Source organism: Falco rusticolus, chromosome 14 (assembly GCF_015220075.1).
Source record: "Falco rusticolus isolate bFalRus1 chromosome 14, bFalRus1.pri, whole genome shotgun sequence".
Classification (NCBI taxonomy): domain Eukaryota; kingdom Metazoa; phylum Chordata; class Aves; order Falconiformes; family Falconidae; genus Falco; species Falco rusticolus.
In genome coordinates, this window is record NC_051200.1 from 1820725 (window position 1) to 1847725 (window position 27001).

The window sequence follows — 27001 nt, forward strand, 5'->3', positions numbered from 1 at the left end:
AGGGAAGCTCCCCTCCACCCACAGGTACTGGTTGGGGGGTGGTGGTGCTGTCAGTGTCACAGCCCTCCCATTACCCAACACCCATAAGGCTCCAAGCCCAAATCCTGCCACCCTCCCAGGAGAGTGGGGATGCCCCCACAGCAATGGGGAGGGGGCTTTGGCTGGGTGGGGGGCACCCCACCAAAATAATAATTACAATTAAAAAGAAAAGCATGTGGCCACAGTCTGCCTTTTTAACTTAGAAATGGTTCCACTGTCCCATAGTCTTCAAAAAACCCGAGAGCTGGCAGCCCCAGCCCTCCCCACCCCATCCTACCCCCTCTTTAAACTTCATAAAATCACAGTTCCACGTTCCGCAAAGTTTCCCTTTTTTTTTTTTTTTTTTTTTTTGATGGTGGTCATCTTGTTTGTGGGTTGCTGCTGGGTTTTTTTCTGCTCTTTCTTGCTCTTTCTTTTCCTCCTGGCCCTCCTGCAAAGCCCAGCACTTGCCCAGTGATGCAGAGAGGTGATGTGCCAGGGTCCCTTCTCCTGCTGCGACAGGGACACGCAGTGGCTGGAGATGGAGAGGCAGTGGCTTTCTGGAGAGGACAGCCCGACAGCTATTGCACGGGAGCAATGGCAGAGCCCCCCCCCCCAGCCTCTGTCCTTGCCATGGCTCCTGGATTTTGCCACGAGGGCTGGGAGGGGAGCCAGGGACAGTGATCACACGAAGTGGAGATAGGCAAGAGGCTGAAGAGGCCAACACGCAGGTCTGGAGGCAGCTACTGGGTGAATCCTGGGTGAGGAATGGAGAAGGAGCCTCTGGACATCGAGTGGGGAGGAAAAGCCCAGGAAAAGGAAGAAATGGGAGCAAGAGAGAAGTCCAGAAACTATCTTTTTACATCTTGTGCCGGTGAGGCTCCTGGAGCAGCCACAGTTCACTTGCCATCAGGCGGAGCTCAGCTTCTCTGCTCCCACAGTCCCTTCACCGCACACTGAGAAGTGGAGGGGGATGCTGCCCCCCCATTTTCCACCGCTGTCCTTCCCATCCCAGCCAGGCGCCACAGGGACGTCAGCCCCTTCACATCATGACGTGCCGCCGGCGGTGAAGGGCCAGGTGGTCAGAGCGGGAGAAGCTGCGGTCGCAGTCCGAGCAGCGGAAGGGCTTGATGCCCGTGTGCTTGCGGAAGTGCCGGGTCAGCTCGTCGGAGCGGGCGAACTTCCAGGTGCAGCCTTCCCAGGTGCATTTGTAGGGCTTCTCGCCTGCGCAGGGGGAGCAGAGAGGGGTCAGCTCTGCAAAAATTACTGCCACATGCCTTACAGGGCAGGGGGAGGGAAAAAAAAAGGCAGTTTTTTGGTGACAGCGGGGTCGCCACGGCCAAGCAACCCCCTCAGCATCCCTGCACTTGCCCGCACCCACCTCGGCGCTCACCCAGCGCGGTCCGTTGGCGCCACCGGGTGCACGAGCGTTGCTGTAAGGCATAACACAGCGCCGCGCCCGCGTCACCAGCCAGACCCGAGATGGTATATCGGGGTGTGCACACACCCCCCACCTGCAGCATCGCCAGGTCACCCCTCGCGGGACAGCAAGGGGCACCCCGCGAGGTTCATTACAGCACCCCCATGCATGGGTGGCAGAGGGGTGCCCACCCCCTGTGACACCCTGCCACGGGCAGGGTGTGAGTGTAGTGGCAGCACCCCACTGTCCTCCCCGGGGCCTGCCGCGGTGGCACCCCACGGCGGAGCCTGGGGTCCCAGGCGCACGATGGGGCCACCAGGAGCCCTCCTCCCAAGCAGAGGGACCGCAGGGCACTGAGGGGGCGCTGAGGAGGGGGAGAGCCACCCGAGGGAGTGTCCCATAATGAGGCTGGGGGGCAGGAGGGTCCTAAGGGCATGGCCTTGGGTACCAGCACAGAGCCCAAGTGCCCCCAAAGGCCCCTAAGGGGGTCACCCCGAACCCTGGCATAGGGTGCCAGCATCCTCTAAGAGCACCCCTAAGCCCTGACACAGGGTGCCAGTACTCTGAGCCCCCAAAGGGAGTCCCTAGTTTCAGGCAGAGGGTGCCAGCACCCCCATAAAGCCTGCCCGAGCCCCTGAAGTGCCCCCAGCCCTGACACAGGGTGCTGGCACCCCCAAAGGGCCACCCCGAGCCCAGGGACACACTATTATCAACCCCAAGCCCATGGACAGACTACCATCACCCCTCCAGACCCATCCCTGCGTGCCTCCAGCCCAGCAGGAGCTGGGGGCACTGATCCTGACCCTCCCAGGCAGGGGGGCGCACGGCACTGGCCCCTACCCGTGTGTATCCGCCGGTGAGCTTTGAGGTGGGAGCTTTTGGTGTAGACCTTATTGCAGCCCTCGAAGTCGCACTGGTGGATACGCCGTTTCTTGAGGTCGGGGGAATCAGCTCGCTGCCCCCGTGCCGCCGGCCTGCCAGGAGAAGCAAGGGATGGAGGGCACGGTCCCCACACCCATGGACACCACGGGGCACCTGGGGACACAGGTGGCCAAGGCTGGGGGACATACAGGGAGACTTACTCTCTCTGGAGGTCCTGGAAAGGTGCTGGGCCACTCTCAGAGGCGCTGTCCTCACTGTCGCTGTTCATGTCCATGGGGTACATGGAGCCCGGGTCAATTTTCACTGGTGGAGGGCGGGAAAGAAAAGCTATTGAGAAACAAGGAGGAAGAAGGTGAGGCTTGTGAGCAGAGAACAGACACACACCCTCAAAAAAACCTCACCCCTGCACCAGAAGGGCAACCCTCCCCGGGTCTTGCAGCACCCCAAATTCTGTCGCCCCCCAAAAACCCAGTAAGATCAGGTTAGGGAGATGAAAAGCCCCCCGTCCTGGGGCACAGGCATCGGGGGCAGCCCTTTCAGTTGCCTGCTCCTGCCTGGACGAGGGGAGGTCCAGGACCCCCACCCCGGGTAGGGTAGGAAGCTGGGAACGTCCTGGGGAAGGGGCTGGAGGGGCCCGGGAGGGGCAGCTGAACTGAAATCAGAGCCGCTGGCAGCCCGTGGGAAGGGCAGGCAGGCTGCCAGCAGCGGGTTGGGTGGCAGGCAGGCAGCACCATGCCCAGAGCGTTCCCTGCCCTCCCCATGTCCTCTGGGGGGCACAGGCTGGGGGCTGAAGGCCCGGGGGGGGGAAGTGCTTTGATGAATGTGGCATATGTGGGGAGGCAGCCGGTGGGTGGGGGGACACCCCAGGGTGGAGAAATCAAGTCCCCTTCAGGGGTGCCGCTCCATGAGGTGGGAAAACCACCCCCAAAACATCAGGGTTCCTCCCTCCACGCACCCTTACCAGATCCAGCATTCTTCCCGTCCCCCCCGATGAGGGGCACAGTAATGGCAGTGACACCATCGGTGGGCATGGTAGTGTAGACGACGGGGAGGGACTGAACCACCACGGGGATGGTCTGGAGGTTGCCCATCTTGCTGGGCAGGTTGACGGAGGGGATGGTGTGGATGACGTGGAGGATCTGCTGCCCACCGCTGCCCTGCGTGGAGGCCAGGATGGAGCCGGGTGAGAGGACAGCCGGGATGGCCGAGGTGGAGCTGAGGCCGGAGGGCGAGATGGAGACGGTGGCGGGAGCGGGGAGGGGGGGAGCCACCAGCAACGGGGAGGACTGCACGGCCACGGGGGGCGGCGGCGGGGGGGCCGAGGCCGCCGTCGCCTTGGACTTGTTGAGGGAAAGATCGACGGGCTCGGCTTGGGGCTGGCCACAGTCGCTGGCCAGCAGCTCCTCGGGGGGCTCCGTCTTGATGTCTGCCAGCAGCACCGGCGGGTCGAGGGGGCCCTCAGCCAGCAGCGCTGACGAGCTCATGGCGGGCGTCGCCTTCCCTTGGCCCTGTGAGAGACCCGCGGCCCGTGAGGAGACGAGGAAACTGAGGCACGGGGCGGCGGAGGGGCCTGCCCGGCCCTCCCCTGGCCAGCGGGCGCCCGGGGCACGGCTGCTGACCGGGGGGGCCGCGGCAGGCGGCCAGGGGCGGGCGGCTGCCCCGGTCCCTCCAGCCCCCGGCCCCTCAGGCGGGAGGCGGCCGAAGGCGGGAAGGGCAGCGCCCGCCCCCCGCGCGCCTTTGTGCCGCCGCCCGGCCCCGCCCTCCGCTTCCCCGCGGGCGGGGCGGGGTGGGCGGGGCGCGGCGGGGGTGGGCGGGGCGCGGAAGGCGGGGTCCCCGCGGGGCGGCGGCGGGCCCCGCCACGCTCCCCTCCCCCGCGCCTTAAAGGGGCCGGGGCAGCGCTGCGCGTAACCCGCGGTGAGGAGGGGGGGTGGGAAGAGGCGACGGGTCACTCACCCACGGGGGGCTCCTCCGCGGGTGCGGCGCGCTCATCCCCTCCGCGGGCAGGATCATGCTCCCCGCCGCGCTCCGCCGGCCGCGCCGCGCCGGGCCGGGCCGGGCCGAGCGAGAGGTGTGAACGGCCCCGGGCTCCACCCTGGCTCGTCCCGGGGTGGAGCTCCTTAAAGGGGCCCGGCCCTCGCGGGAGGCACCGGGGCAGAGCCCCACCCGCGACACCCCCCCCCCCCCCCCCCCCCTTCCCCGGAGCGCTGCGCACACGCGGTACCCCAACACGCGCGGAACTGCCCCCCGCAACAGGGACCCCCACACAGCCCCTCGCCGGGGACCCCCGGGACGCGGGCACGCGTGGGGCAAGCAGCAGGCAGGCGCCGCGCGGGGGACCCCCCCCCCTCCCCCCAGCAGCACGGCATCCCCCCAGCGCGGGCACCCCTCGCCCCTCCCCCCCCCCCCCCCGGGACCCCCGGCACGTACCTGCCTGTGCCCGCTGCCCTTCCCCCGAGACGGGCCCACGCGCCCCACGGACACGCGCACGGGCACACGGCCGGCCCCGCCCCGGGGCACACCCAGCGCACACACCCGCGCGGCACACCCGTGCGGAGGCACACGCGCAAATGGGGGGGGGGGGGGGGGGCGCAAAAACCCGGCCAGTGACCCCTCCCCAAAACCAACACAGCCCCACACCAGGGACCCCCCGACACGCCCAGCCACCGCCAGGGACCCCCCCAAGCCACAGACACTCACCCGGTACACACGTATCCAGCTGGGGAGCCCCCCATACACACTTAGCCAGCCCCCCACCAACCCCCACTGCCGACCAAGACCCCCCCCACAATATCCCCCCACAAGCCAGAGACCTCCAAACTCACACACACACACTCAGGCATCACCAGGACCCCCCAAAACACCCCCCCCAAGCAGAGACACCCCCAAACACGCCCACTCTCACCCAGAGGCACCCCTCAACAAACCCACTCACACAGCAACAGGATCCCCAAAACACACACCCCCCCAAACACACCCACATCCAGGTACCCCCCCAGCCAGCCATGCAACTGCCCCCGCCAGGGGACCCCAACCCCAGCACACCCCCTGGAGGCCCCCCAGACCCACCCCACCTCCTCACGCCCGGGGGGGTCCCCACAACCAGGCCCTTTTGGGGTGCGGGGCACAAAGGGGCCACCTGCCTCCCCAGGAACCCTCCCCAGCCCATTTGGGGGGGCAGGGGGGCTTGCACCCCAAAGCTCCACGGGGCTGGGGAGTGAGGGATATGGCAGCCAGGTGGGCAGGGGGCCTTGCTGTCCCCCCCCGGGACCCCTCGCCCAACCCAGGATTTCATCAGTGAGCTGAACTCCCCCATTCTCGGCCCCAGCACACCCGAAACCCACCCAGGCGGGGGGGTGGGGGGCAGGGAACACACACCCCATGCGGCCCCTGCAAAGCCCCACGTCGGGGAGCTGCTGTGCACCCCCCCGGGAATAAATAGCGACACCCCCCCTTTTTTGCCATCAAGTACCTGAGGGATGTGGGGCAACCCCAAACTATGGGATGACCTTTGAAGGGGGGGGGGGGGGGAAGGGGGAGAAAATGCCTTCCGTCCCTCCCTGCCTGGTCCCTGTGCCCACCCACCCCCACCCCAGTCCGTGTCCCCCACCCGTGGGCGTGGGGGGGCACACCCCGTCGCCGTCACACCCCCCCGAGGAATTTCCTCCCCGCTCCACCCTCTGGCAGCCGCCCGGGATGCTGGGGGGGGCAGGGGGGGCAGGGACCCAGCGGGGCGTCCCCCGGGGGGCGGCTCCGCCCCACTTCCCACGGCTGGGGGGGCCTCCGGGTGAATGGATTTTTGGGGACACCCCCCCAAGAAAATATATATATCATATATAGCCCTGCCCCCTGGCACGGTCCCCCAGGGGCATGGGGCAGCCCGGGGGGGTCCTCGAGGAGCACCCCCACACCCCACAGTTTGGGGGTGCGGGGTGGATCCCCAAAGCCAAGGCCGTGTGTGCGTCCCCATACACGCGTCCCGCCCCCCCGTACACACCCCACATGCCCCATACACACCCACTGGGGCAGAGCAGGGGGCAACATGCGAACGGCTCTGCTCCCGCCTGCCCGGCCTGGGGGTGGGCAGGGGGCAGGCAGGGGGCCTGGGGGCAGGCAGAGTACAGGCAGGGTCCTGGGTGCAGGCAGGGGGCGGCAGCTGCACCCCGGTGCGGGCGGCGCTGGGGCAGCGGGGACACGGCCGGGTCACCTCGAAACCGTCTTTTTATAGCGCGGGCAGCGGCGCAGGCAGGGGCGGGCAGCGGGGGGAGGGAAGGGCACCGAGTCCCGCCAACGCCATCTGCTCCGGGGCCCCCACCCCCCAGCGCGGGGGGGCCCTGCCGGCCCCACCGCTGCCCTCAGCCCCACGCGAGCAGGGCAGGGCAGGGGGGGCCGCCCGAACGAGGAGGCGCTGGCCCTTTAAGAGCAAAGGGCGTGGGAGGGGGGGGAGGGAGGGAAGGGCGGGGCGGGGCGCGCCGCGACGTCGCCCCTCGGTCGCACACACACCCCCCCCACCCCCCCCGCCGTGACCTCCGAAGCGCGCGGGGGCGCCCTCCCCGGAAGCGGCCACGGTGTGGGGGGGCCACGCGGAGCCCGGCGGGGGGGGGGGGGGGAAGGGCGGGAGGGGCGGTTCCCGCCCCCCCCCCCCGCCCTTCCCTTCCCCCCCCCCCAACCCCCCGCCAGGCCCCGCTGTACCCAAATGCCCCCCCCGCAGGTCCGCTGCCACCCGCGGGCGCTGCCCCTTTAAGAAGCCCCGGGGGTGGCACCGGCCGCGCTCCCCAGCCCGGTTCCCCCCGGCCGGGCCCGACACTCACGTTCCCCCGCGCCTCCGAGTGCATCCCCGCCGCCGACGCCGCTGCCCCGGGGCGGTGCCGGGTGGGGCGGGTGGGGCCCCACGGGCGGGGAGGGGCGGGGCCGCGCTGGGCGGAGCTCCCCTCCCCCACCCAGTTTTGGGTGGGGGCACACCTACCCCACCCCACCCCCCACCCCAAAAAAAATTAAATAATTAAGGGGTGCCCCGCCCTGCGGTGACATCACCAGCAGCCAATGGGCGGCTCCCCGCGCATCCGCCGTTGCCATGGAAACAGATACAGGCTTTGGGGAGGGGGGCTCCCCCACCTGACACACCCCCACCCCCTCAAATCGGGGCGGGGGCGGCACGTTGCTGGAGGGGCTGAGGCCTGGCCAACTCATGTCAGCGATGGTTGGGAGGGGCAGAGACACCCTCCCCAGCTGGGGCCGTGCATCCGCCCCCACGCAGGAGCATCCCCCTGCACCCCGCACCCCCCCACAGGGGCATGGAGCACCCCCAGACCCGGGGCTGAGCACCCATGGGTGCCCCAGGGGGAGATTCCCACGGGGGGGGGAAGGGGCGGGGCTGCCTGCCACCCTGCCTGCAGTCATGCCCACACAGCCCTGACACCCACATACAGCTCCCCCCCCCTCTCCTCAAAACGTCTGGGCTGCCTGGAGCCCCCCACCCCAGCTAGGGGGGCACCGGGCTGGCTTGGGGGGCAGGCTGGGTCCCGGGGGAGTCAGGACCCCGGTAGCGTCTCTCCGAGGGGCCCAGGGGGATGGCAGGCGTGAGGGGGGTCTGGGGGTTCCCCAGCCCTGGCTCCTTCTTGGGTGTCTTGGGGAGCCCCCAGCCCCAGCTGCCAGGTGGGGATTTCGGGGGGGGGGGTGGGTGTCACTCCCGTGGGAACACGTGGCAGGGCCAGACCTCCCATGGGGGCTGCTCCCCCCCCCCCCCCCAGCCTGCAAGAGGTCACACCAGAGCCCCCAGACCCTCAACTGGGCCACCCCCTCCTCCATGCCCAGGGATCCCAGCCTAGGGGTGCCCCGTGGGTCCCACCCCTGCCCTGCTGTGATCCCCCCAGTCAACCCGCCCACCCGCGCAGGGGGCAGCGGTCGCAGCCCCCCTGTAGGACACGCTGGGGGCAGCCACCGCTCCCCACTCGTGTCAGTGTGACTCAAGGGGCTGGACAGGGCCACCCCAGCGGGGACCCGGCCTGGGGAGAAGCTGCCCTGTGTCACCCGGGGGGGCAAGGGCAGGGACCCCTGGTGACATCCTGCAATTCTCCCCCCCAGGAAAGACGGGAGGGGGGCACCTGGCTGAGCTGAGGACTCCCCCTCGCCTCCATGGGCCCCCCCTTGGCCGTACCCCAGAGCTGTGACACTTTTGGGGACTGAAAGAGCTTTTTGGGTATGGAGCCCAGAGGGACCCCTACCCCGACATCCCCAGGCTGAAGGACACGCTGCAAGCCCCAACATGCTGAGTCACCACCCCAAAAAAGGGGGAGGAAAAAGGGGTCACTTCCGCTCCCCCCCCCCCCCGAAACCCCAAAACACAGGGCTGGGGGAGCTGGGGGGGGTGGGACTCTGAGCACCAGTGCCGGGGGGTCCCACAGCACCGGTGCCACCGCTCTGTCCGTAGGCTGGTGCTGGAGGGGAGAAGGGCTGAGGATTCCCCATGGACTCCCCGAGCTACCCCTCCCCCCGCAGCCCCCTCCGCCCCCCGAAAGCAGCAAAAGAACTTGGGGTTGTGCTGTACCCACGGAGGGTGGCGGAGCCAAAAAGTCATTTATTTGCCTCGAGAAGAGCAAAAGCGCTCAGCCCTGCTGGGGCAGAGGAGTGGGAAAGGGGGGACAGACCCCCAGGAAGGGCCCTGCTGGGGCGAGGGGGCTGGGGGGGGAAAGGGGGGGGCAGCCCCCCTGGGAAGGGCCCACCCGTGCTCCCACCCACCGCCCGGTAAAGCCCCGAGGGTGGTGGGTCCAGCCATGGGGCTGGGGCTGAGGGACGCAGCCCACCCGCAGCAGGGCAGGGGGCTGGCTGAGGGGGAGCAGCAGAACGAGCCCGAACGGGCGATAGATCACGGACGTGACGATGGATGATGGACACGCGGCCGGTGCCAAGGGCCACCAGCACCCTGACATCTCCGGAGCGGAACAGCTGCCCGATGACACAAGTGGCACGCGCTGTCCTTGCCCACCCTTGGAGCAGGGGGTGTGTGTGTGTGTATAAATGCAAGGACCCCCAAAACGGGGGCATGCGGCTGCTGGCCCACCACCCCGAGGCAAATAAAAATGTGTTGAACAAGACCAGCGCAGCGCCGCGCCTCCGCCGCCACCGTTAACTGCCAGCCCCTTGACCACACACACGGCACCTGCCCGCCAGCACCGAGCACACCGAGCCGTTTGTGCAAACCGTCGTCACCGGGCAGGGGGATGGTGTACCCCCAGGAGCGGAGCCCCTCCGGCACAGCGCCAGCGCCCGCTGCTTGCTCGATCAACCATGTCCCTCGTGGGGGTCTCGGCCCCTCCCAGCCCAGCCGACCCCAGGCCACTTTGTCCTCGATGCACCAAACACTTGAGCAACCGCAAACACCGACTCAGCCTTCAGGAGCAATGCACGGAAAGGTGGATGCTGAGGTGGAATATTGAACTGTCGGACTCAGAGGGTTGTGATGGGCGCTGGGAAGTCCCCATGGTTATAGAAGAGGGGACCGTTCCGCGCTCTCCAGCTTTTTGGAGACCACAGCAGGACCTTGTGTCGTCTGGGGCTCCCTAGTACGAGGGAAATGCGCGTGGAGATGCTGGAGCATCCAGCAGGCACAGGGAGAGGCAGAGGGAGCTGGGTAGCTCGGCTGCTGCCCCCAAGCACTTGCCGCGGGGACAGGGAAGCGCCGGAGATGGATGGTGACAGAGCAAACAGTGACAGTTCAAGTTGTGCCATGGCAAGCTCCGATACACATATTTTTACTAATAATTTCAAAATCATGAGGATGATCACACAATGGAGTAGAGCCCTTGGATAGGAACGCCCACCCCGGGGATACTCGAGTCCCAGTTAGGCCAGTCCCTGAGCCGCCTCCCCCCGCCAGGCTGATGGAGATGGGGCCTGGCCAACGTAGCTCTGTGCCGACCACCGACTGAGCGCACAGCAGCACCCCCAGACCAGCCCACCTCCCCGGGCTGGGGACCTGCCCCCAGGGCGCACAGCAGCTCCCAGAAGAAGGGCAGCCTGTGCACAGGAACAGGGCCAAGCAGGGGAGGTTACTCAGCACCTTAATGCCAGGCGGCGGGAAGGTTCTACTGGTTTCACAGTTGAGTCCTCGAGGCTGGAGCTCTGCAGCTTCATCAAGACTGTGCAGTTTGGCTTTCTGGGGCCAGACCCGTGCACCAGCCCGTTTGTAAGAACAATGTCTGGAGCAGGCACCGACCTTTGTTTTATATAGCCAAGAGCTGCCAGAGTAAGGGGGAAGACTCTTCCAGAAGTTTGGGTGAGGGTGCTGGAGCCCGATGCACCAAACCTTGTGGCTGGGCGATGCCCAGGGAGCGTGGCTGCTTGCTGGAGGGCCCTGCCCAGCACCAGCCTCTGCTGGCAGCGACCGACCCTGCGGTCTGAAAAAAGCCCTGGGGTTTGGTGGTGGGAGAGGCAGACAAAATACAACAGGGGCTGCCCAAAGAGGCAGGACAGCGTCCTCAGATCAACCCACCTGCGTGTCTGTGTCCACGCTGCGGGTGTTGCTCACCAGCACGCGCAGAGCAGCACTAGCACCATCTCTGCCAGAGAGCAGAAGGAAACGTGGATTTCAAGAGAGCCCCCAAAACACCGTGTGCTGTAGGAAAACAGATCGCAGCAGCGAGAGTGAACAGCAGAACTGCAGCCACCACCGCGTTGCTGGCCACGGGGAGGCCGCAGCAGGCCAAGGCGCCTGCACGCTGGCGTGGGCTCGCCCTCAGCTGTCACACAGCGCCTTCATAGCGCTGTTATCTGCTCCCCCGGCCCACGCTTCCCCCCTTCACCTTATCACTTCCACACACTAATGTTTACCCCTAGAGGAAACCCAGTGGCAACTCCTTGTAACCATGGGAATAGGGCAGCGCTTCCCGCTGTCCTTTCCCGGCTCTGGGAACCGCTGCCTGCCGTGAACGCCTGCCCGCAGCAGCCAGTGCTTTGCCCTGCGCTGGAACCCGGGCCGTAAGCCATCTTCTGCGCTCCTGGAGCCACGACTGCCTCTCCTGCAAGCAGAGCCCATCCCAGCCATCCCTTGGAGGCAACATTCGCCATCGGCAGCAACTCATCCTCTCGCTCCACAGGCCGGGTTTGGGTGCAGAACGCCGTGAGGCTCCTCCGGTGACCGAAGGAAAGGCAGGGACTGACTGTGCCCAAGCCACGCGGCAGTGGCCTGGCACAGCAGCTGGTCACGCAGCCTGCTCCACCCCGGCGTCAGGCAAAGGCGACTGCAGGCGAGGTTTGCTGCTCCCGCTCCAGGACCTGCATAGAATTCCATGCCTGCAAGCACCAAAGACAAACGGACCCCCGCTGCCGCGCCCCCAGCCCGTTCCCAAGCTCTCCAGCAGCTCAGGCACCGGAATTAACTGGAATCTCAGTTAAGTTCCTCTCCTACAGGGACGCTGTCTTGATTCTCACTGAAATCACACCCAGGCCGACAGGGCACTGCCGAGCGGGCGCTGCAAGGCCGTAACGACCGAGAATCGATGGGAGGTTCTGCGCGGAGCCCCCCCTCAGCTCCCCAGCCCAGAAGCGCCCTTCAGCCGCCCGCTCTACGTAACACCCTGTCACTGCCCCGCAGCGCGTGTGTGGGCACAGATACAGGGGGAGGCATGATTTTGAGAATACAAAGTGGAGAGCCAGGCTCAGTCACCACACCCTTTTTTATATAGTAATTCGATGCAGCAGGAAAAAGAAAAAAAAAAAGAAAGGGATGCTGACAAGAATCAGCTCCCACCCAGCACGCCAGAGATCCCCCTAACTCACAGTGCTTTTGTTGTTCCTACGTTTAATGGAAATGCACACAAAAAATTCATTAAAAAATAGACAGTAATGTCAAGTTAACATCGGTGCCAAACACTGCCCAAGTGGCTCGTCGCAAACATAGCTAATACAGCTCATGCACACACCACACACCACCACCGCGCTCCAGGGCTGCCCCGTGCCCGCACCGGCCCCCCCTGGCTCACCAGGACCAAGACCAGGCACACCAGGACTGTATCGCTGCTTGGTCAGTTCAGACCCTTGGCCCCCTGTTATTTACCGTGGCCTTTCCATTGCTTTGGCAAGTGTAAAAAGGCCAAGGCCAGCCTGGCTGCTTCATCCGCTGAGCGAATTTTACCTCCACCTGTCGGGGAATCCTCTTAAATGAAGCTCTGGGATGGCCTCCAGCAACACTCCCCCAAATAACGCGAAAGGAGAAACGCAGCTATTACATGCCTGCTTGCCAAAGCTGCCCTAGGTTTTAGAAGAGAGAAACCCCCACTTTCCAAACCTCTAGGGTCTGAAATCCCTGGTAGCAAAAAATTTATTTTCATGACTGAAGACAAGGAGAAATTTATAAACGTATTCTAGCAACCAACCAATAAAACAGTAAATATTCCATTCCTGTGACTTGTATGATCACCCGGGAGCAAAAACATCCAAAAAATGGCTCTGCCATGTGCCACTATGACAACCAGGAGTATGAGGCCACGTGCACATCACCTGTCCTTACTTCTTCCCAACCCCACGTACGCCAGGGAAGTCTCTTTTGAAGGTCTGCAGTGTATCCAGCCATCCTCGGAGTGACTAGTGTCCAACGTTAAAAGGAGAAAAAATAAAGCAGCACACTCATTTCAAAGCCCAACAAAGACATCGACATTGTTAGATTCTCCTAAAAATAAGTAGTTCCAATTCATTTTTTCTCCCCCCAAAGGCCACGTGCCTTGGCCAACGTTCAGCGCATAAGCAGGCTGTGCTTTGGTCCATCCACTCTCTCCAGCTTCTCAAAGTGTTTTCTGGCATTGCGGATGTTGATCAGCGTAGCTGCAGAAGCTGGGATGGGAAAGGAACAGGGGAGATAAAAGAAAAAAAAAGTTAAAAGGGATGGGAGTAACCGAGTCCTCAGAAGTTCAGTGCCGCCTAAAAGCGATGTCCTGTCAGCATGCTTATTGCCACCCTGCGGCTCCCTGGCTGCGCAGAACCGAGTGCTGGAAGGTCGGGGCCGCTGGCTGATCCTGGCGCAACACCCAGGGAGTGGGAGCACACCGCGCTCGAGCGGCTCGCTCCCAGGGCCGGCTGCCCCAGCCACCGCGCTGCCCGTTCACTGCACCTCAGGCACCATATCGCAGCGGCTGCCAGCTCAGGGCTTACACGGGTTTTCCCTAATTCAGTAAAACCTCTGAGGAGGACGGAAGCATCCGCACCGCAAGCCCCAAGGCTGTCCTGGCCAGCATCTTGAGCACCTCAAATCCTAACAGAAGTGGTTTCAAGTGGAGCTGTGTAAACAGTTAAATGGTCACACTGCGCCTGTAAGGGCTGGCACTGCCAGCTGCAGTTTCTTCTTTAAGATAAATAGATGCTGCTATAATTAGAGTCCTCGCCCACCAAAACAGTTCAGGCAGCAAGAGCAGAAACCCAAATGTGATCCGTCTTCTGCTTCCTCTCCGAAAAATCACTGGGGCTGCCAGCTCAGAACAGCCCAAAATAGGTTGTTAGACATGACCCACGAAGTCAGGTCACATCTGTTTCAGTGGTTCCCCACCGCTGCCACGATCCTCCACCCGACAGCAGTGAACAGCTCGGCTGCCAAAGGCACACGGCTCTGGCCCACCGCAAAGCCAGGCACTTTCTAACCACCTTCCCCCACCCTCTGCTCAGACAGGGCAAACCCGCAGGACAGTAGATCCCTCTATTTAATTACAATCAGTTCCATTGCTTTCCCTGGCGTCTGTCATTTTCCAAAAGAAAAATCGTTTAAACTAGACTCATTTGGCTTTTTGTCCCTGCAAACAAAAGCAGGCCAGCAGCTTATCTTGGCGTCAACTTACGTATTGAAGGGTCTGACATGACCACCATCACATATGTATTTGATGTAAAGATGTCAATGAAAGCAGCAAAGTTAGAGTTCCTGACCTCCATACTCTGGAAAGAAGCTGCCAGCTTACTAAGAGGAGAGAAAAAAAAAAAAAAAAAGAAAAAAAAAACCAAGGAAAAAAACAAGGTTACTGGAACATTGCTCTAACAGCTTTTGTGCCTACCCAGCCAACATCCCATTATTTGAGCTGACGGTAACAAAGAAGTGTTTGAGTCCTCACTTGGCAAGCAACACCAGGTACAACTACAAGTTTGGTTGGTTGTGGGTTTTTTTGTTTGTTTTGTTTTTTTTTTTTTTTTAAAGAAAAAAAGTCTTTAGCTTTAGGCTAAAATATAAAATGATTTGTGCACTGAATGGTGAAGGCAATTCAAGAGACAACCCTGTGGAGTCTGCTATACCCAAGCAGTCAACATCACTTCCCCCACGGATGCCACAGCTCAGCCATTTAGAAAGGCAGGTGAACACTGTGGATAACCAGCAGAAATAAGTATAAAACTGAAACATCTGGAGACAGGTCCATACACCACCCCACCAGCTCTCCATCCTACCCAGGCTCCAAACACTTGCAGATATTACCAACAGACTGCGGAACCTGGAGGCTGTTCAAAAGCTGAGCTGCTCCCAATCAAGCTTTCCGCTTTTCCATTCGAAATACCAATAAACAGTGCCTGCAAGCCTCTTGCTCCCAAACCAGCACCGCAGTACAGGGTCTGAATCAAAGCTCTCCGCCTGACAGCAGCACTGTTGACTCTCACTAATTTATCAGTTTCATCCTGAAGCTCTCCTACCTTGCCCAGGAGAAAACGGTTGTTTCAAAACAAGCCTCCTTCCACCATCAGCAAAGGAGGAAGTTACAAAAGATAACTATTAATTCAGTTGTGTTTAAGCGTGGTGCAATTTAGAGTACAGCATCTCTGCTTGCTGAGGAGTCAGAGAACTAGCAGGAATTTGGGGAGCCTTTGTGCTTCTGGATGAAGCCGAAGTGCCTGCTGAGGTATCTTCCCCACCTAATGATTAAATCATCTCACCTGCAACTCAGCTTGAATTGTTTAATAATGTTGCTGATTTTCTCAAATCTGTGGACATCCCGCTGTTCTTTGCATTGATAGTGAGAAATGACCTGGAAGGCAGAAGGACAGTGCAAGCTGGTTATTTGTTTCAGCACAGGTTTCTCAGCCTCGACAGCAGCTATGGGGAACGGGTAGCAAGGACAGATTCCTTTTGCGTTTTGCCGACTGAACTTGGAAACTATTTGCAACAATACTTGTGGTGCTTTCATGATAAAGCAAGACTCAGTAATACAATTACCAGAGAGCCTTCCACAAGGGCAGATGCAAGTATGTTAAGATATGCAAGAGATGCTATTGTCCATCTGAGGTGTGAATACTCCCAACACAGCAGCAATTTAAATCTTGATTTCAAAAAAGAAAGTGCACAGAGAGGAAAAAAATGCAAGACCATCACTGCAGGTAGGGGAAACACACACTTGACAAAGGCTGGAATAGCTTTTCCTTCCTAAGTCTATCGTGCCGCAGGTTCTCAAGGACCGAACCAGGGCAGTTTCCCGTTCTGCAACAGGTGGGCTGCACAAGCACCGCTCTCAAAGCCCGGCGCGCTGTTCCTCCCCAAGACAAGCAGAACAAAGGCAGCCGGTTCCTAGGGAGTTCTCTCCCCGTCAGTTCACTGAGTCAGACCAAGAAGCGCTAAGCTGCCTGCATTCAGATGGGGTCCCCTCCTCTTCCTCCCACGTAGCGATCCATCAGCAGCACAGACCTCAGTGCCTGGCTGCCAATATTCAGAGGATCAAAAGGTTTTTTGAAATCCTGGCAGCGTGACCCACAGCTCTCTCTCCCTGACCGTTTTCACAAGGCTGGTAGCCTATAGACCTCCTCTCCTCAGCCAAATCAGCTAACGGGCCGAGAACTGCCTTTACTGCATCAGGGGAATGGCACACAACCAAACAGTTACATCATCTTCGTTCCCACAGCAAACCAAAAAGGAATATTTTTAAAAACTTACGCTGTGTGCTTCAAGCTCTTAAGAACCATTACACGGACTGCTACTGGAAGTGTCAGACGCCCTGGTCCAAGGATGTTAAATCTTACTTTTCTACCTACACAATCACATTTAACAGATGTGTAAGAACTAAGCTTTCTGGTTGGTTTCCTCCCCCCGCCTCACCTCAAGCACCTTAAAACGATCATGTACTTTCGACTTTTTAAACCTGCCTGATTATTCATACAAGTACAGGTTTAGCCAGATTCAAGGACTGCATTCGTACCAAAGCCTTCATTGTATGCAAGTTTGTTCCTTAACTTTCCAGATCGGTTTTTCTCTTACTGTGATTTGAATACAATCTCAGAGCAAGATTTCACTTCAGGAGAAAGAAGTCCTGGGGGAAGTTTAAATACACGAAAAAAAAGTGAGAAGAAAAGAGTCTTTTAAAAGAGAAGTTACCATTACACTAAAAAATAAGCATAGAATTTTTGTAGCAAAGATTACTCTTTTTCAGTAAAAAAAAAAAAAAAGTACTTATAACAAAATTACATACCACCACGGTGGAACCATTTATTATCTACAAAAGGTCAAAAAGCAGAACTTGCCAGAAAAGGCATGTGTTTACTTCCGATAGTTTAAGAAATGAGAAAAGCTAACAGCTCCTTTTCCACATTCCCTCCATCATTTCCAAGTCAGACATCTAGCCATCAAGGAAAACACTCAAAACATATCAAACCCAAAATTCCTTCAAGAGTTATGGCGCAAAGTCTGAAGAGACCAATCCAGAAACCAAGAGTACAAATGGACAAGCAGCAACGGTGGGTTTAACCAAAACATTTTATCCTGCAGAGACAACAGATCGGAGCACAGCTACCGTGCAGCCGGTAACTTCGAAAGCCATCACAAACCAACCGCTTGTGATCCTCTATCCATACTCTGGGTTTGTAGAGCATCAGACAAAAAAAAAAAAAAACAACAAAAAAACAGAAGAAAAAAGAAATCAGGCCCAGATAAAATGCTAGGCCAGGAGGAACTGAAAAGACTTATTTCAAGCTAAAGAAGGTTCTTGCCCAGGGTAGAAAGGAATTCTCAGAAAAGTCCCACAGCTGACAACAGAATGGGGATATGAAACCCTCTCATAGCTTGGAAGAGGGAAATACTGATCAAGCCCTCAGCTCAACTGCTAGAAGTGGAAATTTTGGGAAGGTCCCCGTGATCCACGGAGTCACGTCAACTCCGCTCAGTATCACAAGGCCTGGATCAATGCGTTCTGCCATCTGGCACCTCTCTTTGGGCTACTGCCACAACAGCACTTTCCACCCAGGGAACTCCGTCCTAGGCTGGGCAGAGGAACCCGAGGGGCAGAACTGCTGTATTCACCAGGAAAGTGGCTCTCTCAAACAGAAGCACTTCATCTGCCTCGATGATCTGAGCAAAGTTCCTCAGGTTCATTTCCAGCTGCTGGACGTTGGGGATCAGCTGATAGACTATACTGGACCAGGCCTGTCAGTAAAGAAAGACACAACATAAAGGCTGCGTTAGCACTTCTCTGCCTCATCCTCGTTAAGCAGCGTGCTCAAAAACTGATTATTTGCAGTTCTGGGTGCCGCTAGCCTAGGTGAGACTGAGAAGCTTCTCCCACCTCCACGTCCAGGTATCTCCACTACAGCAGAGACTACAAGGGGCACCCCAGACCTGAGCAAACTCTTCACTAGGGCAAGTTCTTCTCCACATCACTCCCAGAGAACCTACAATACTACTAAAAAGACTTAAACCATCCTAATTTTAAGCTGCTGCTTCTGGATAAACCCGCTCAGGTTTTCAGAGGTTTTTTTTTTTAATCTTGAGTAAGGTCGACATGAAGATGGATACCTGGCAGCTCACCACTGACCCAAACAGAATGCTCTACTCCGACCCAATGAATCGGGCCCAGGCCCAGAAGGGGTTGGGGATGCTGTAATGGGCATCTGTCCTTGTTCAGACTCAGGTCCTCTAAGCTCAGCTTCACCTCGCTGCCTACCTACCGCCCCAGGTTTGTGTCAGTGCCTGCCCACGCGCTTCCCCCCAGGAGTCGGGGTGGATACTTGTCTCCCCTATTCACCAAGTAACTGATAGACCCTAAACACTTCTGCCACCCCACTGGCCAAATGCAAAGTCAAAAGCCTAAGCCATGGGTACAAGCTCTGAAGAGCTCTGGCAGGGCTGTCTAGAACAGCCCAGGTGCATCAGCCACTCAAACAAAGTCACCAGCGTAACAGATGACCATCAGGGACACCTGCAGGAAGACAGGGCATGCTTTGGAAGGCTGATTTCTAGAGGCAGGTGGGTATGTGCTGTGTGAAGAGCGATGTCTGGCCTATGGTACCATGTCAGCCTCAGCCAAACACAGCACACACTGAAGGCAGAGGAATTTGCAACAGCATTGGATGGATTTGCCAGGATGGTGAAATCTGCCATCCAAAGTCCCACTGAAGTCAGAAGAAAGGCCAAATGGTCCTCACCTTCCGACAAGCAACCCAGCCACTACACTACCACCGCTGCTTATTAGCATTCGCTGGCAATTATACCAATCATTTGCTATCAGCGTAGCCCTGATAGCACTCACCGCTCCCACACCTGGAAGACCTCCGACACTGCAGTCAAGACTGACAGATAGCAGAGAAACCCCATCATCTCCCAAAAGAAAAGCAAATTCCCAGAAGGGTAAATGATCATGTTGCAACAGTGCTACAGAGAAACACAGGAAACAATTCCTTGCTGGATAAATATGACTAAAAAAACCCATGCAGTAGCTCTTTCTAAAGCACCCAGGCACAGTATTCAAGCAGTATTAGCGTACTGACACCATGACTCCAACACGGGGAGAGGTTTTACTTTCCCTAATTAAAATCCAGATGCTCTGACGCCATTTACAGCAGCTAACCTCCAGAAGTAGCTGCTGCAGAACCAAAAGGGCCAGTCACTAACAAACAAGTAACAACTAACCACTCTCCCTCCTCGTGCTCTTACGTTCAGATGGGACGGGGGAAGCCAAATACGGAGAGGAAGCTGTACAAACCTTGTAAAGCGTTTCATCCCAGATGGAAGTTCTAAAACACACACATTCCAAGGGACGGGAAAGGCGCTTCAAGTCTTCCTCACGCTCTTTAAAAATCTGGGGGGGGGAAAAATGATTAGCAGCTAAGTGTAAGTATTTCTGCCTTTGGTGCAGTTGCTGTGCTGCATTTACAGCAAGCATTTCAAACAAATCTCAAGTCCCTACAGCACCGGAGAAAAGACAGCAGCAGAGCATGCCGGCCAGGACAGGCCAGCAGAAACCCCTTTCACTGGAGCAGCAGGGACTTGCAGACCACAGCTGTCTTGCAATAGATCTGACTGGGACTCAAAGCTGAAATAACTATGGGCATTGTGGAGTGGGAGTGGAAGTGGACACACATGAGTGTCTCCAAGGACCTACATTTTGACAACTCCCTGGTCACAGGCAAGAAGCTCCATCGCTGAGGACAGGACAGGAAGAAAGCACTCGAGGTTCATCAATATGAGGAGCTCTGAGGCATGTACTTGTACAGTCTTGTCTTCTCTTCTCACACCATCCTCTGCCCTTAGAAGTTATGGTTACAAAAAAAGGGGAGCAGGGGGAACAGCAGAGACCAGACAGCCTTGTGCCAGGCTCTGACAGAACTGCTAGAAATGCAACAGGACAGCCAGCACCATGCCTCTACAGAGGGAGACACAACGACCACCTTCACCTCAGCTGTTTTTAGGAACACAGGAGAACATTAACCCATCCCCAGGAAACGCTGCGCAGGCCAGCACTTACCATCTGGGTCCTGGGATACCTAAGGCTTCAGTAAGATTTTACCGAGACAGAGATTTGGCCCAGTATTTGCATGTTCTTCTGAGTAGCAGAATCAAAACAGCTCTCGATGGGTGTGCAATGATACATGTCGAAAGCATATCTGAAATAAGGCCCCTCTTCTGTCCACCCCTCGCTTCAGGGCCTCACTAGAGTCTGCCCCACCGTGTAAAACCAGAATTTGTGTCCACTAGTCCCAAAACAAATCAGGACAGGACAGCATCAAGCAGATTTTAAGAGTCATGCTTCAGCCTGGAGGGAAGGCAGATGGAAGTAAGGAAAAGCTCCTTGAGTCAACCCTACGAAACCAGCTTGAGCTATTTCTGCACTGAGCTGGAGGGTAGAACCAGAACCAGCAGAGGAGGATCACCACTCTGAGACAGCACGCGTGATCTGAAGCCAGCCTGCTACGTGGAAGAAGTCTGCCTGTGCCGGGAGGTCAGGGTGTGGTTTCAGCCACAGGACCTCGCACAGCCTCCTCCGCAGCTGCCCAGGCACGTACTCACCAGGAATCAGAAGAAATTAATAAGACTTCTTACTTCAGACAAAAGCAGACAGCCTAAAGGGGTCTCCAAACATGCTGCAAGCCAGGGAGTGGCCAAGCAGCCAGGGATGTGCTTGTCTAACCCATAAAGCTCATTTTCCTTTCGGTATCAGGAGTTAGTTGCTTTTCAGTCCAAGGTGGTAGGAACTCAGCATCTTTAACCTCCCTGCCACCTTTCAAGAGCTCCAAAAAGAACAGAAGAACTCCAGACATCTCTTAAAGGCTGATCTCCAGGCTCTGCAGGATGCCTTCTGGGGCAGAGGAGTGCTTATGAGGTGATCTCTGGGCAGGCAGGCCCAACTGACAGAACAGAATCCACTGACAAACCACCTCCTAGTTAACGGGGAAAGTTTCAACTGCCACCGCCACCATCTGCAAAGCCAGCCACATGGTGAGCAGCAAGATTAAGGTCACTGGTTTTCTTTCAGTTCTACCTCCCTTCTGGAGCCAACGTCTGGTGAAAGTGCTAGAATCAGCGCTATAAAAGAAAAGGCTTAGAGTAGGTGTCACTGAAAATAGTTAGTTCTGTTCTCAAATAGATTATATGCAAGAGATAGCGATGACATACAGTTTAGAAAAGGCAGAAAAAGCTTAGAGGGCTCTGACAATTCCTAACATCTGAGAAACCCTTCTAGGAGCAGTGCTGATGGGGCTGTATTTGAACTATGAAATCGCAATGCATCAGCACAGCCAAAAGATGTTCTGTTTGAAAGCATTTCTATGGCAACTATCAGGTTCTCACCAAATCCCGCTGATCCTCCTGCACCAAGTCCATCTTGTGCACTAGACAAAAGATCTTTGCGTCAGGAGAGTTCTGAAGAATTGCCTCCAAGCATGACTGGTAGTAGTGCATGTCCTTCTCCAGTTCACGGCTCTCTACATCAAAGACATAGATGAGGACTTCTACGTTGCGGAAGATGTTGTCCCGCTGACTGGTGAAGTAGTTCTCCATGAAGGTGTCCTGTCTGAGAAGGAGCAGAGTGACAAAGCAAGGAGATCCCTGTTAGAGCAACCAGGTCCTGATTAGCATTGTCAGGAAAGGTGCTACGTGTAAAATACCTCCTGCTAGACAGGCAAGGTTCACATTTGGAGCTAGAGACCCCCCCTCACGGGAGTCCAGGCAAAAGCCCCAGGGTGGCTATATTCCCCGTGACACACGGCTCCCTAAAGCATTTCCAAGCAAGCAGAGCTGGATGCTGCTGAAGAGCATCTGCTCACCAGTCTCACAAGAAGCCACAGCTTCCCTCACATCACAGCTGGCTGCAAACAGAGCTACACTGCTTCTGGGCCCAGGCTGGCTTTCAGAGAGTTGCAAATAGAAAAGCCACAGCAGCAGAAGCTAAAACATAACCAAAACCATCGGTGCAGACGGCAGGATTTAAATCTCCTTTAAGTTTTCCTGAAGGTGGCTCAAGCAATGCATGAGAACTTGAGAGCTGATGGAAGATTCAAGTTGGACAGCTCTGCTGAGGCTCTGCCAGCGGGAGAGCATCCTTCAAAAAGCTGCTTCCAGGAGCCAGAGGATCAGTGTCAGCCTTCAGCACCGCTTCCCAGCATGCACCCCCTTTGGATCAAGCTGGTGATGAACAACTCCAAAACCAGCACCACCTCCCACCACCTGAGGAGAAAGTCCAAGTGAAGGACTCAGGCTTTTTGCCAGCAGAAGAAAGCAGGCAGTGAGGGAAGGGCAGACCTATGCACCGCACCTTTTATGCGGGGATAACTCAAGAGACAGTGTAACTGTGCCAACCCCTTCCACCCACAAGCCTAAGATGCGAATCCATTCTTTCCAGAGCTGTCTCACAAGTTTTACAGTGCACGCATGAAGCCTGCTCTATTCCCTTCATACACAACACCAGCACCCACATCCCTCTGGGGCAGGAGGACCTCTGTTTTGCTACATCCCAGCCTTATTCCCCAGAGCCAGCCCCCAACGGTTTCAAAAGCAAAAGAATAAACAGTACCTACCCTCCACAGTCCCAGAGGTTTAATACCAGGTTTCCTAGAAATCTAACATGGGAGTGCTCCACATCAACTGGAAAGAGACAACAGGAGTTTACCAACTGCACCACACTCCCAGACCAGAGCTACCTCTTCAGGCAGCCAAAAATGCCATTCTTTGCAACGCAGCCCACAGTTTGTAAAATCCCATCTAAAGAACACCCTTGTACGCAAATGTGTAGATGAAGGCGCCACGGAAACAGACAGTTCCCAGAATAACTCAAGCCTTCCTACTCTCTACCCAGGACACTATTCTCCTGAGAAGCGTAGTGGGAGGTTCCCCTTTAACATGTTCTCTCATCTCTGTGATATTTTAAGAACGATATTAGTTCCAGTGCAGTCTGCAAGGCCTTCAGCAAGCCTTAAAAGAATAAATCAGTAACACAAAGAATGTAAACTTTATGAACAGGCCAAGTTTATGGCAAAGAGGAAACGTACACCAAAAACGGCATTAAGTCCTCACAGGTGCTTCCCAGCAAGGAACATTAGAACCTGACAATTGACAGCCCGGTTTCAGAGGAATCACTTATTGCTTTTTCAGATCCATGGCTTTGGAGGGGGAAAAAATCAAAAAGGTACATGACACCAACTGAGCCTAGTGCATCACCCTGCCAAAACTACAGGTGCAGAGCAAGATCGCTGCGCCTCCAGCTGCGCTGGCGATCAGCTGGCTAACAACAGGAAAGCCTCACCAACAAGGACCACCACGAGAAGACTCTGAAAAGCCCTCCAATAAGAGGTGTAGCTGCAGCAAAGGCCGCTTCCTGACCAAAATAAAAATTAAGGATGTCAGTTCAACAGTAAAGCAGCAAAACTGAACCCAGTGCTGCCTTCCCTTTCAGTTCAGCCTCCTACATGCCCTCAGCTGCGCTCAGGAGTGAAGCTCCCTGTGAGGTGCGGCACCTGGGAGGATCAGCAGACACCCATCTACCCCAGAGCAGAGGAGAGGCAGGGATTGCTGGAGGTAACAGCCTCACCCTTTTAATGAAGGCGATTTGAGCCTTGAGAACTTGTGGTTCGAACAAGAGAAGACTTACTTGTGGCACCCAGGCGCCGTGTGTCCCTGGCGATGTAGTTTGCAAAGATAATGGACCTCATGCTGGTCTTCCCAGACCCACTTTTACCCATCAGCAGCACCTAGGAAGAAAAAAAAAGGAAAGGATTAGTTGCCACAGAGCACAGAGTCCTTCACAGCTCCCTTGGGATTAACACCTTACTGCCGAATAAACAGCCACCAAAATAAAGGACAAATGTAATTCAGACATGAATACATCACGAGACTGAGGCAAAGAAGAGTACCATGCCCGGGAAAGCAGGAGACAGACATGCTTCCCTCCTTGCTATGCATGGTCACCAAACTGTGGTCAGACTGAAACCCTTCCCTCTTGTTTGCATTCTCAAACTATGGCCACCCCACCCCCCTCAGGAACCTCTGCCCTTCCAGGCACCACACACCCGTTCCCTCAGCCGGCTGCCTACCCCCCAGAAAGCACAGCCAGCCCACAGCCACTGTCCTCCAAAGCCCCTTTTCCCAATGCACGCTGGCAGAGGACTCATTATCAGCACCCGGGGAAGAGTGGGAGCTGCTCCCAAAGCTGCCACAGCCTCCCCATCCCCTCACACCTGCTCGCTTTCCAAACACACTGGCACCACAGGTGAGGGCTTGATGGTTTTGACAACAGCAAAAGACTTTGCCAGGACAGAAGAGGAGCTTTACCTCAAGCCTTTAAGACCAGGCTGGAAACAATCCCTTGCCCACTCAGCTCTGGTATTCTCCACCTATTACTTCTCTCCTAAATCACGCTCTTTTCCTTCCCCTTATGTGACTTGTTTTCTGCTCCCCCACAGAAGTGAAATACAAGTTACGTTTCAGGTATCAGAAAAACAGCAAAAAGTTAAAAGCAGATGGGACAGCCCAGTTTCAAGTGCACCAGGCTCTTGTGTAGGGGGGACACTTGACTCCAGAGTCCTGTCTGCAGATCACCAGGCCAAAGGAGAGGCAGCACCTTTGGTAGTCAAAACCTAGGGGGTGACTGGGGGGGGCGGGCAGGAAGAGGGAAGACAGTCACACAAGGCAAGACTCTACACTGATCTAAAAATAAAATTGAAAAGCCCCAACAGTGACAGTCAACTCAGACTTGCTCACAAAAACAGCTGTCAAACAAGTTCCAGTTACGAAGTCATATTCAGCCTTTGGCAACAGCTCTAAAAATCTATCATCAAGGATAGAGATCGCAACCGGCCCAAGTCTGCCTGCCCAGCTGCGCCAGTGCCAAACGCGAGCTGGGAAGGGAAGGCACTCACTCGCCTCCCAACCTCGCTCTGCGACTGCATGGCAACAGCTGCCAAAATCTCAGGGCAAAACAGGAGAGGCAGAATCGCACCATCCCGTTTGCATAAGTTATCCTTCCGAGAGTGACTGCAACGTTTCACAGGCTGGCGAGCACCCTTTCCAAGGAGAAGCTGACCACATGTCTCGATGATTTGGTAACAAGGGCTTTTCCTCAGAGAGGCAGGCTGCCTACCCGCCTTTCCAGAGCAAAACCCCCAGAAACCTGCACTGTCTTCTGCCCCTGAGCTACAGGCAGGGCAGAAGGAGCAAACATCAACATCTCTTATTTCATAGCACCTGCAGAAAAAGCACACGCAGAAACACAATACGGCTCAACAGCACAGCCCAAGCCAGCCTACAGGCGAACCCAATTCCCAAGTTTTAGGCTACGGAGGCCTTTCAGAGGGGTCAGACAACAGCACTTAGGCCTGGGCAGGAAACTCAATCCTAGCACACCATGGAAAGGCAGCCGTGTGGCCTCTACACAGCCGCTTTAACAGCTGTGAGTATACTTACTGCTGGAATACACCCACCTCCACCCCCCGAGTTCTCAGGAAAAGCTCTACTCTTTCCCCAGGTGTGAAGTCTGAGCCTCCCAGGAGCCCTCAGCGAATTACAGGCTCCCCAGACAAGTTTCTGTAATGCACTGGAAGGGTCTCCCCTGGGCTGATGAAGCGGGTCAGGACGTACCCTCTTCCCTCATACCACAGGAGGCACGCAGCGAGCCCAGGATTTTGCAACACGTACCAGTAACGCGGATGCAGTGGTTACCACGACGGCTCCATGGCAAGCCTGCCCTGCCACTCATGCAGCCAATAAACTCAACTCCAATTTTAGTTTCTAGCACTTTAAGTGAAGGATGTGTCTGCTGACACTGAGCCTTCAGAGGCACATGACGGCTGAAGAACACGCTGAGGCAAGGATGCACACACATAATGACATTAGCAAATGCAGATGGGGAATGAAAACCCAACTGCAAGGGATTCTCCTTTCAGTTCTTACCTTTTTCTTCATGGCTGTGCTTGGCATCACCCACCTGCAGAGAGAAGACCACATTCTTAGCCTGCTCTGCCTTCCCCACGTACAGGCTTTGCTCTAGCGCCTGCATCCCACCCCAGCAGCGCGGTGGGAAAGGGGAAGCGCTCCCACCCGGGCAGGGCGCCCCCGGACCTCCGCCGTGCCAGGCGCTTGGAGCTGCTGCCTCAGGCGGCTCAAACTTCAGCCGAAGCCCCCGGGAGCCCCCTGCGAGCCCCCGGCCAGCAGCGCTCCCCAGCAGGCCCAGCAGGCCGGGCAGCGGGCCCACGAGCGGGCAGCACACCGACCGGTCCCGGCCCCGGGCCCTGCCCGCGGGGCGCCCCGCAGCCCAGCCCCGGCTACCGCCGCCCCCGGCCCCGCTCCCCTCGGCCACCGCCGCCCCCGGCCCCGCTCCCCGCGGCCGCCCCCACCCCGCCGGGCCCCGCCGTGGCCTCGACCCCCGGCTCGGCCCGGCCCGCGCCGCCGGGCCCCGCCGCCCCCCGCTACCTTCTAGCCGCGGTAGGCGCCTCCCGGGCCGGCTCGGCGGTGCCCGCGGGCGGCGGCGGGGGAGCCTGCCGGCCTGCGCTCCGGAGGCGGCGGAGCTCTGCGGCACCGAGCGCCCCCCGCTCCGGGGTAGGCCTCAAAGCCGCGGCCTCACGTGAGCCCGCCGCGCCGCCGGGGTCTCGCCCGCTCCCGCCGCGGCACCCGGGACCCCCCGCCCCCCCCCAGCGGCGCTCACGAGACCCAGCGCTCGGCGGCGGCCGCCGGTCACGTGAGCGCTCGCCCCACCCCTCCCGCACCCCCTCCCGTCACGTGACGCGCGGCGCCGCGGCGGGCGGGCGGAGGCAGAAAGGGGCGGGGCGAAGACGAGGCTCTGGCTGCCATCTTTGATGCGGGCAGCCCGTTACTGGCAGGAGGGGGTTTGCGGTGGCGGGAGCGCGGCGCGGCGGCCGGCGGCGGCACTCAGGGGACGGGCGAGAGCTCTCGGCGGGGCCCGCCCGAGCCTCATAGCGTCCGGGGCGGCGGGAGCTCGCGGGCTAGCAGAGCTGTGAGGCGGCCGGGGAGCTATC

At 58.1% G+C, this 27001-nt stretch overlaps 2 protein-coding genes across 10 annotated transcripts; both read right to left on the reverse strand.

The window, feature by feature from the left end:
* Positions 1-213: 213 nt before the first annotated feature.
* KLF8 (Kruppel like factor 8) lies at positions 214-7177 on the reverse strand. 6 transcript variants are annotated; one of them, XM_037408177.1, is made up of 6 exons: positions 4274-4481; positions 3276-3828; positions 2521-2647; positions 2279-2412; positions 1400-1451; positions 1135-1242 (listed from the first exon to the last, which is right to left on the reverse strand). In XM_037408177.1, exons 1-5 carry the CDS (start codon positions 4328-4330, stop codon positions 1408-1410), a joined length of 915 nt encoding a protein of 304 aa, XP_037264074.1. In that variant the 5' UTR covers positions 4331-4481; the 3' UTR covers positions 1135-1242; positions 1400-1407. The 6 variants fall into 6 exon arrangements, with proteins under 6 accessions (XP_037264072.1, XP_037264071.1, XP_037264073.1 ...); XM_037408175.1 differs by lacking the exons at positions 1400-1451; positions 4274-4481 and adding an exon at positions 7129-7177 and having other exon boundaries at positions 214-1242; positions 3282-3828; XM_037408174.1 differs by lacking the exons at positions 1400-1451; positions 4274-4481 and adding an exon at positions 7129-7177 and having other exon boundaries at positions 214-1242.
* Positions 7178-12605: 5428 nt separating this feature from the next.
* LOC119157349 (ras-related GTP-binding protein A) lies at positions 12606-26682 on the reverse strand. Of its 4 annotated transcripts, XM_037408209.1 has the most exons (11): positions 26442-26549; positions 25920-25955; positions 23623-23722; positions 22553-22619; positions 21327-21549; positions 19243-19338; positions 17565-17687; positions 15215-15306; positions 14140-14255; positions 13035-13144; positions 12606-12898 (listed from the first exon to the last, which is right to left on the reverse strand). In XM_037408209.1, the coding sequence occupies exons 2-10, from the start codon at positions 25944-25946 to the stop codon at positions 13047-13049; spliced, it is 942 nt and encodes a 313-aa protein (XP_037264106.1). In that variant the 5' UTR covers positions 25947-25955; positions 26442-26549; the 3' UTR covers positions 12606-12898; positions 13035-13046. The 4 variants fall into 4 exon arrangements, with proteins under 4 accessions (XP_037264106.1, XP_037264108.1, XP_037264105.1 ...); XM_037408211.1 differs by having other exon boundaries at positions 12606-13144; positions 25920-25953; positions 26439-26682; XM_037408208.1 differs by having other exon boundaries at positions 12606-13144.
* Between the last annotated feature and the right edge of the window lie 319 nt (positions 26683-27001).

Coding starts and splice junctions, on each gene's coding strand:
- KLF8 (XM_037408172.1), bottom strand. CDS start 4,330: ATGATCCTGCCCGCGGAGGGGATGAGCGCGCCGCACCCGCGGAGGAGC. Junction 2,648..3,275: donor GAATGCTGGATCTGGTAAGG/GTGCGTGGAGGG, acceptor GTTTCTCAATAG/CTTTTCTTTCCCGCCCTCCA. Junction 2,413..2,520: donor TTCCAGGACCTCCAGAGAGA/GTAAGTCTCCCT, acceptor TTCTCCTGGCAG/GCCGGCGGCACGGGGGCAGC.
- LOC119157349 (XM_037408211.1), bottom strand. CDS start 25,946: ATGCCAAGCACAGCCATGAAGAAAAAG. Junction 21,550..22,552: donor AACCTCTGGGACTGTGGAGG/GTAGGTACTGTT, acceptor GCTCCTTCTCAG/ACAGGACACCTTCATGGAGA. Junction 17,688..19,242: donor GGGATGAAACGCTTTACAAG/GTTTGTACAGCT, acceptor CTTTACTGACAG/GCCTGGTCCAGTATAGTCTA.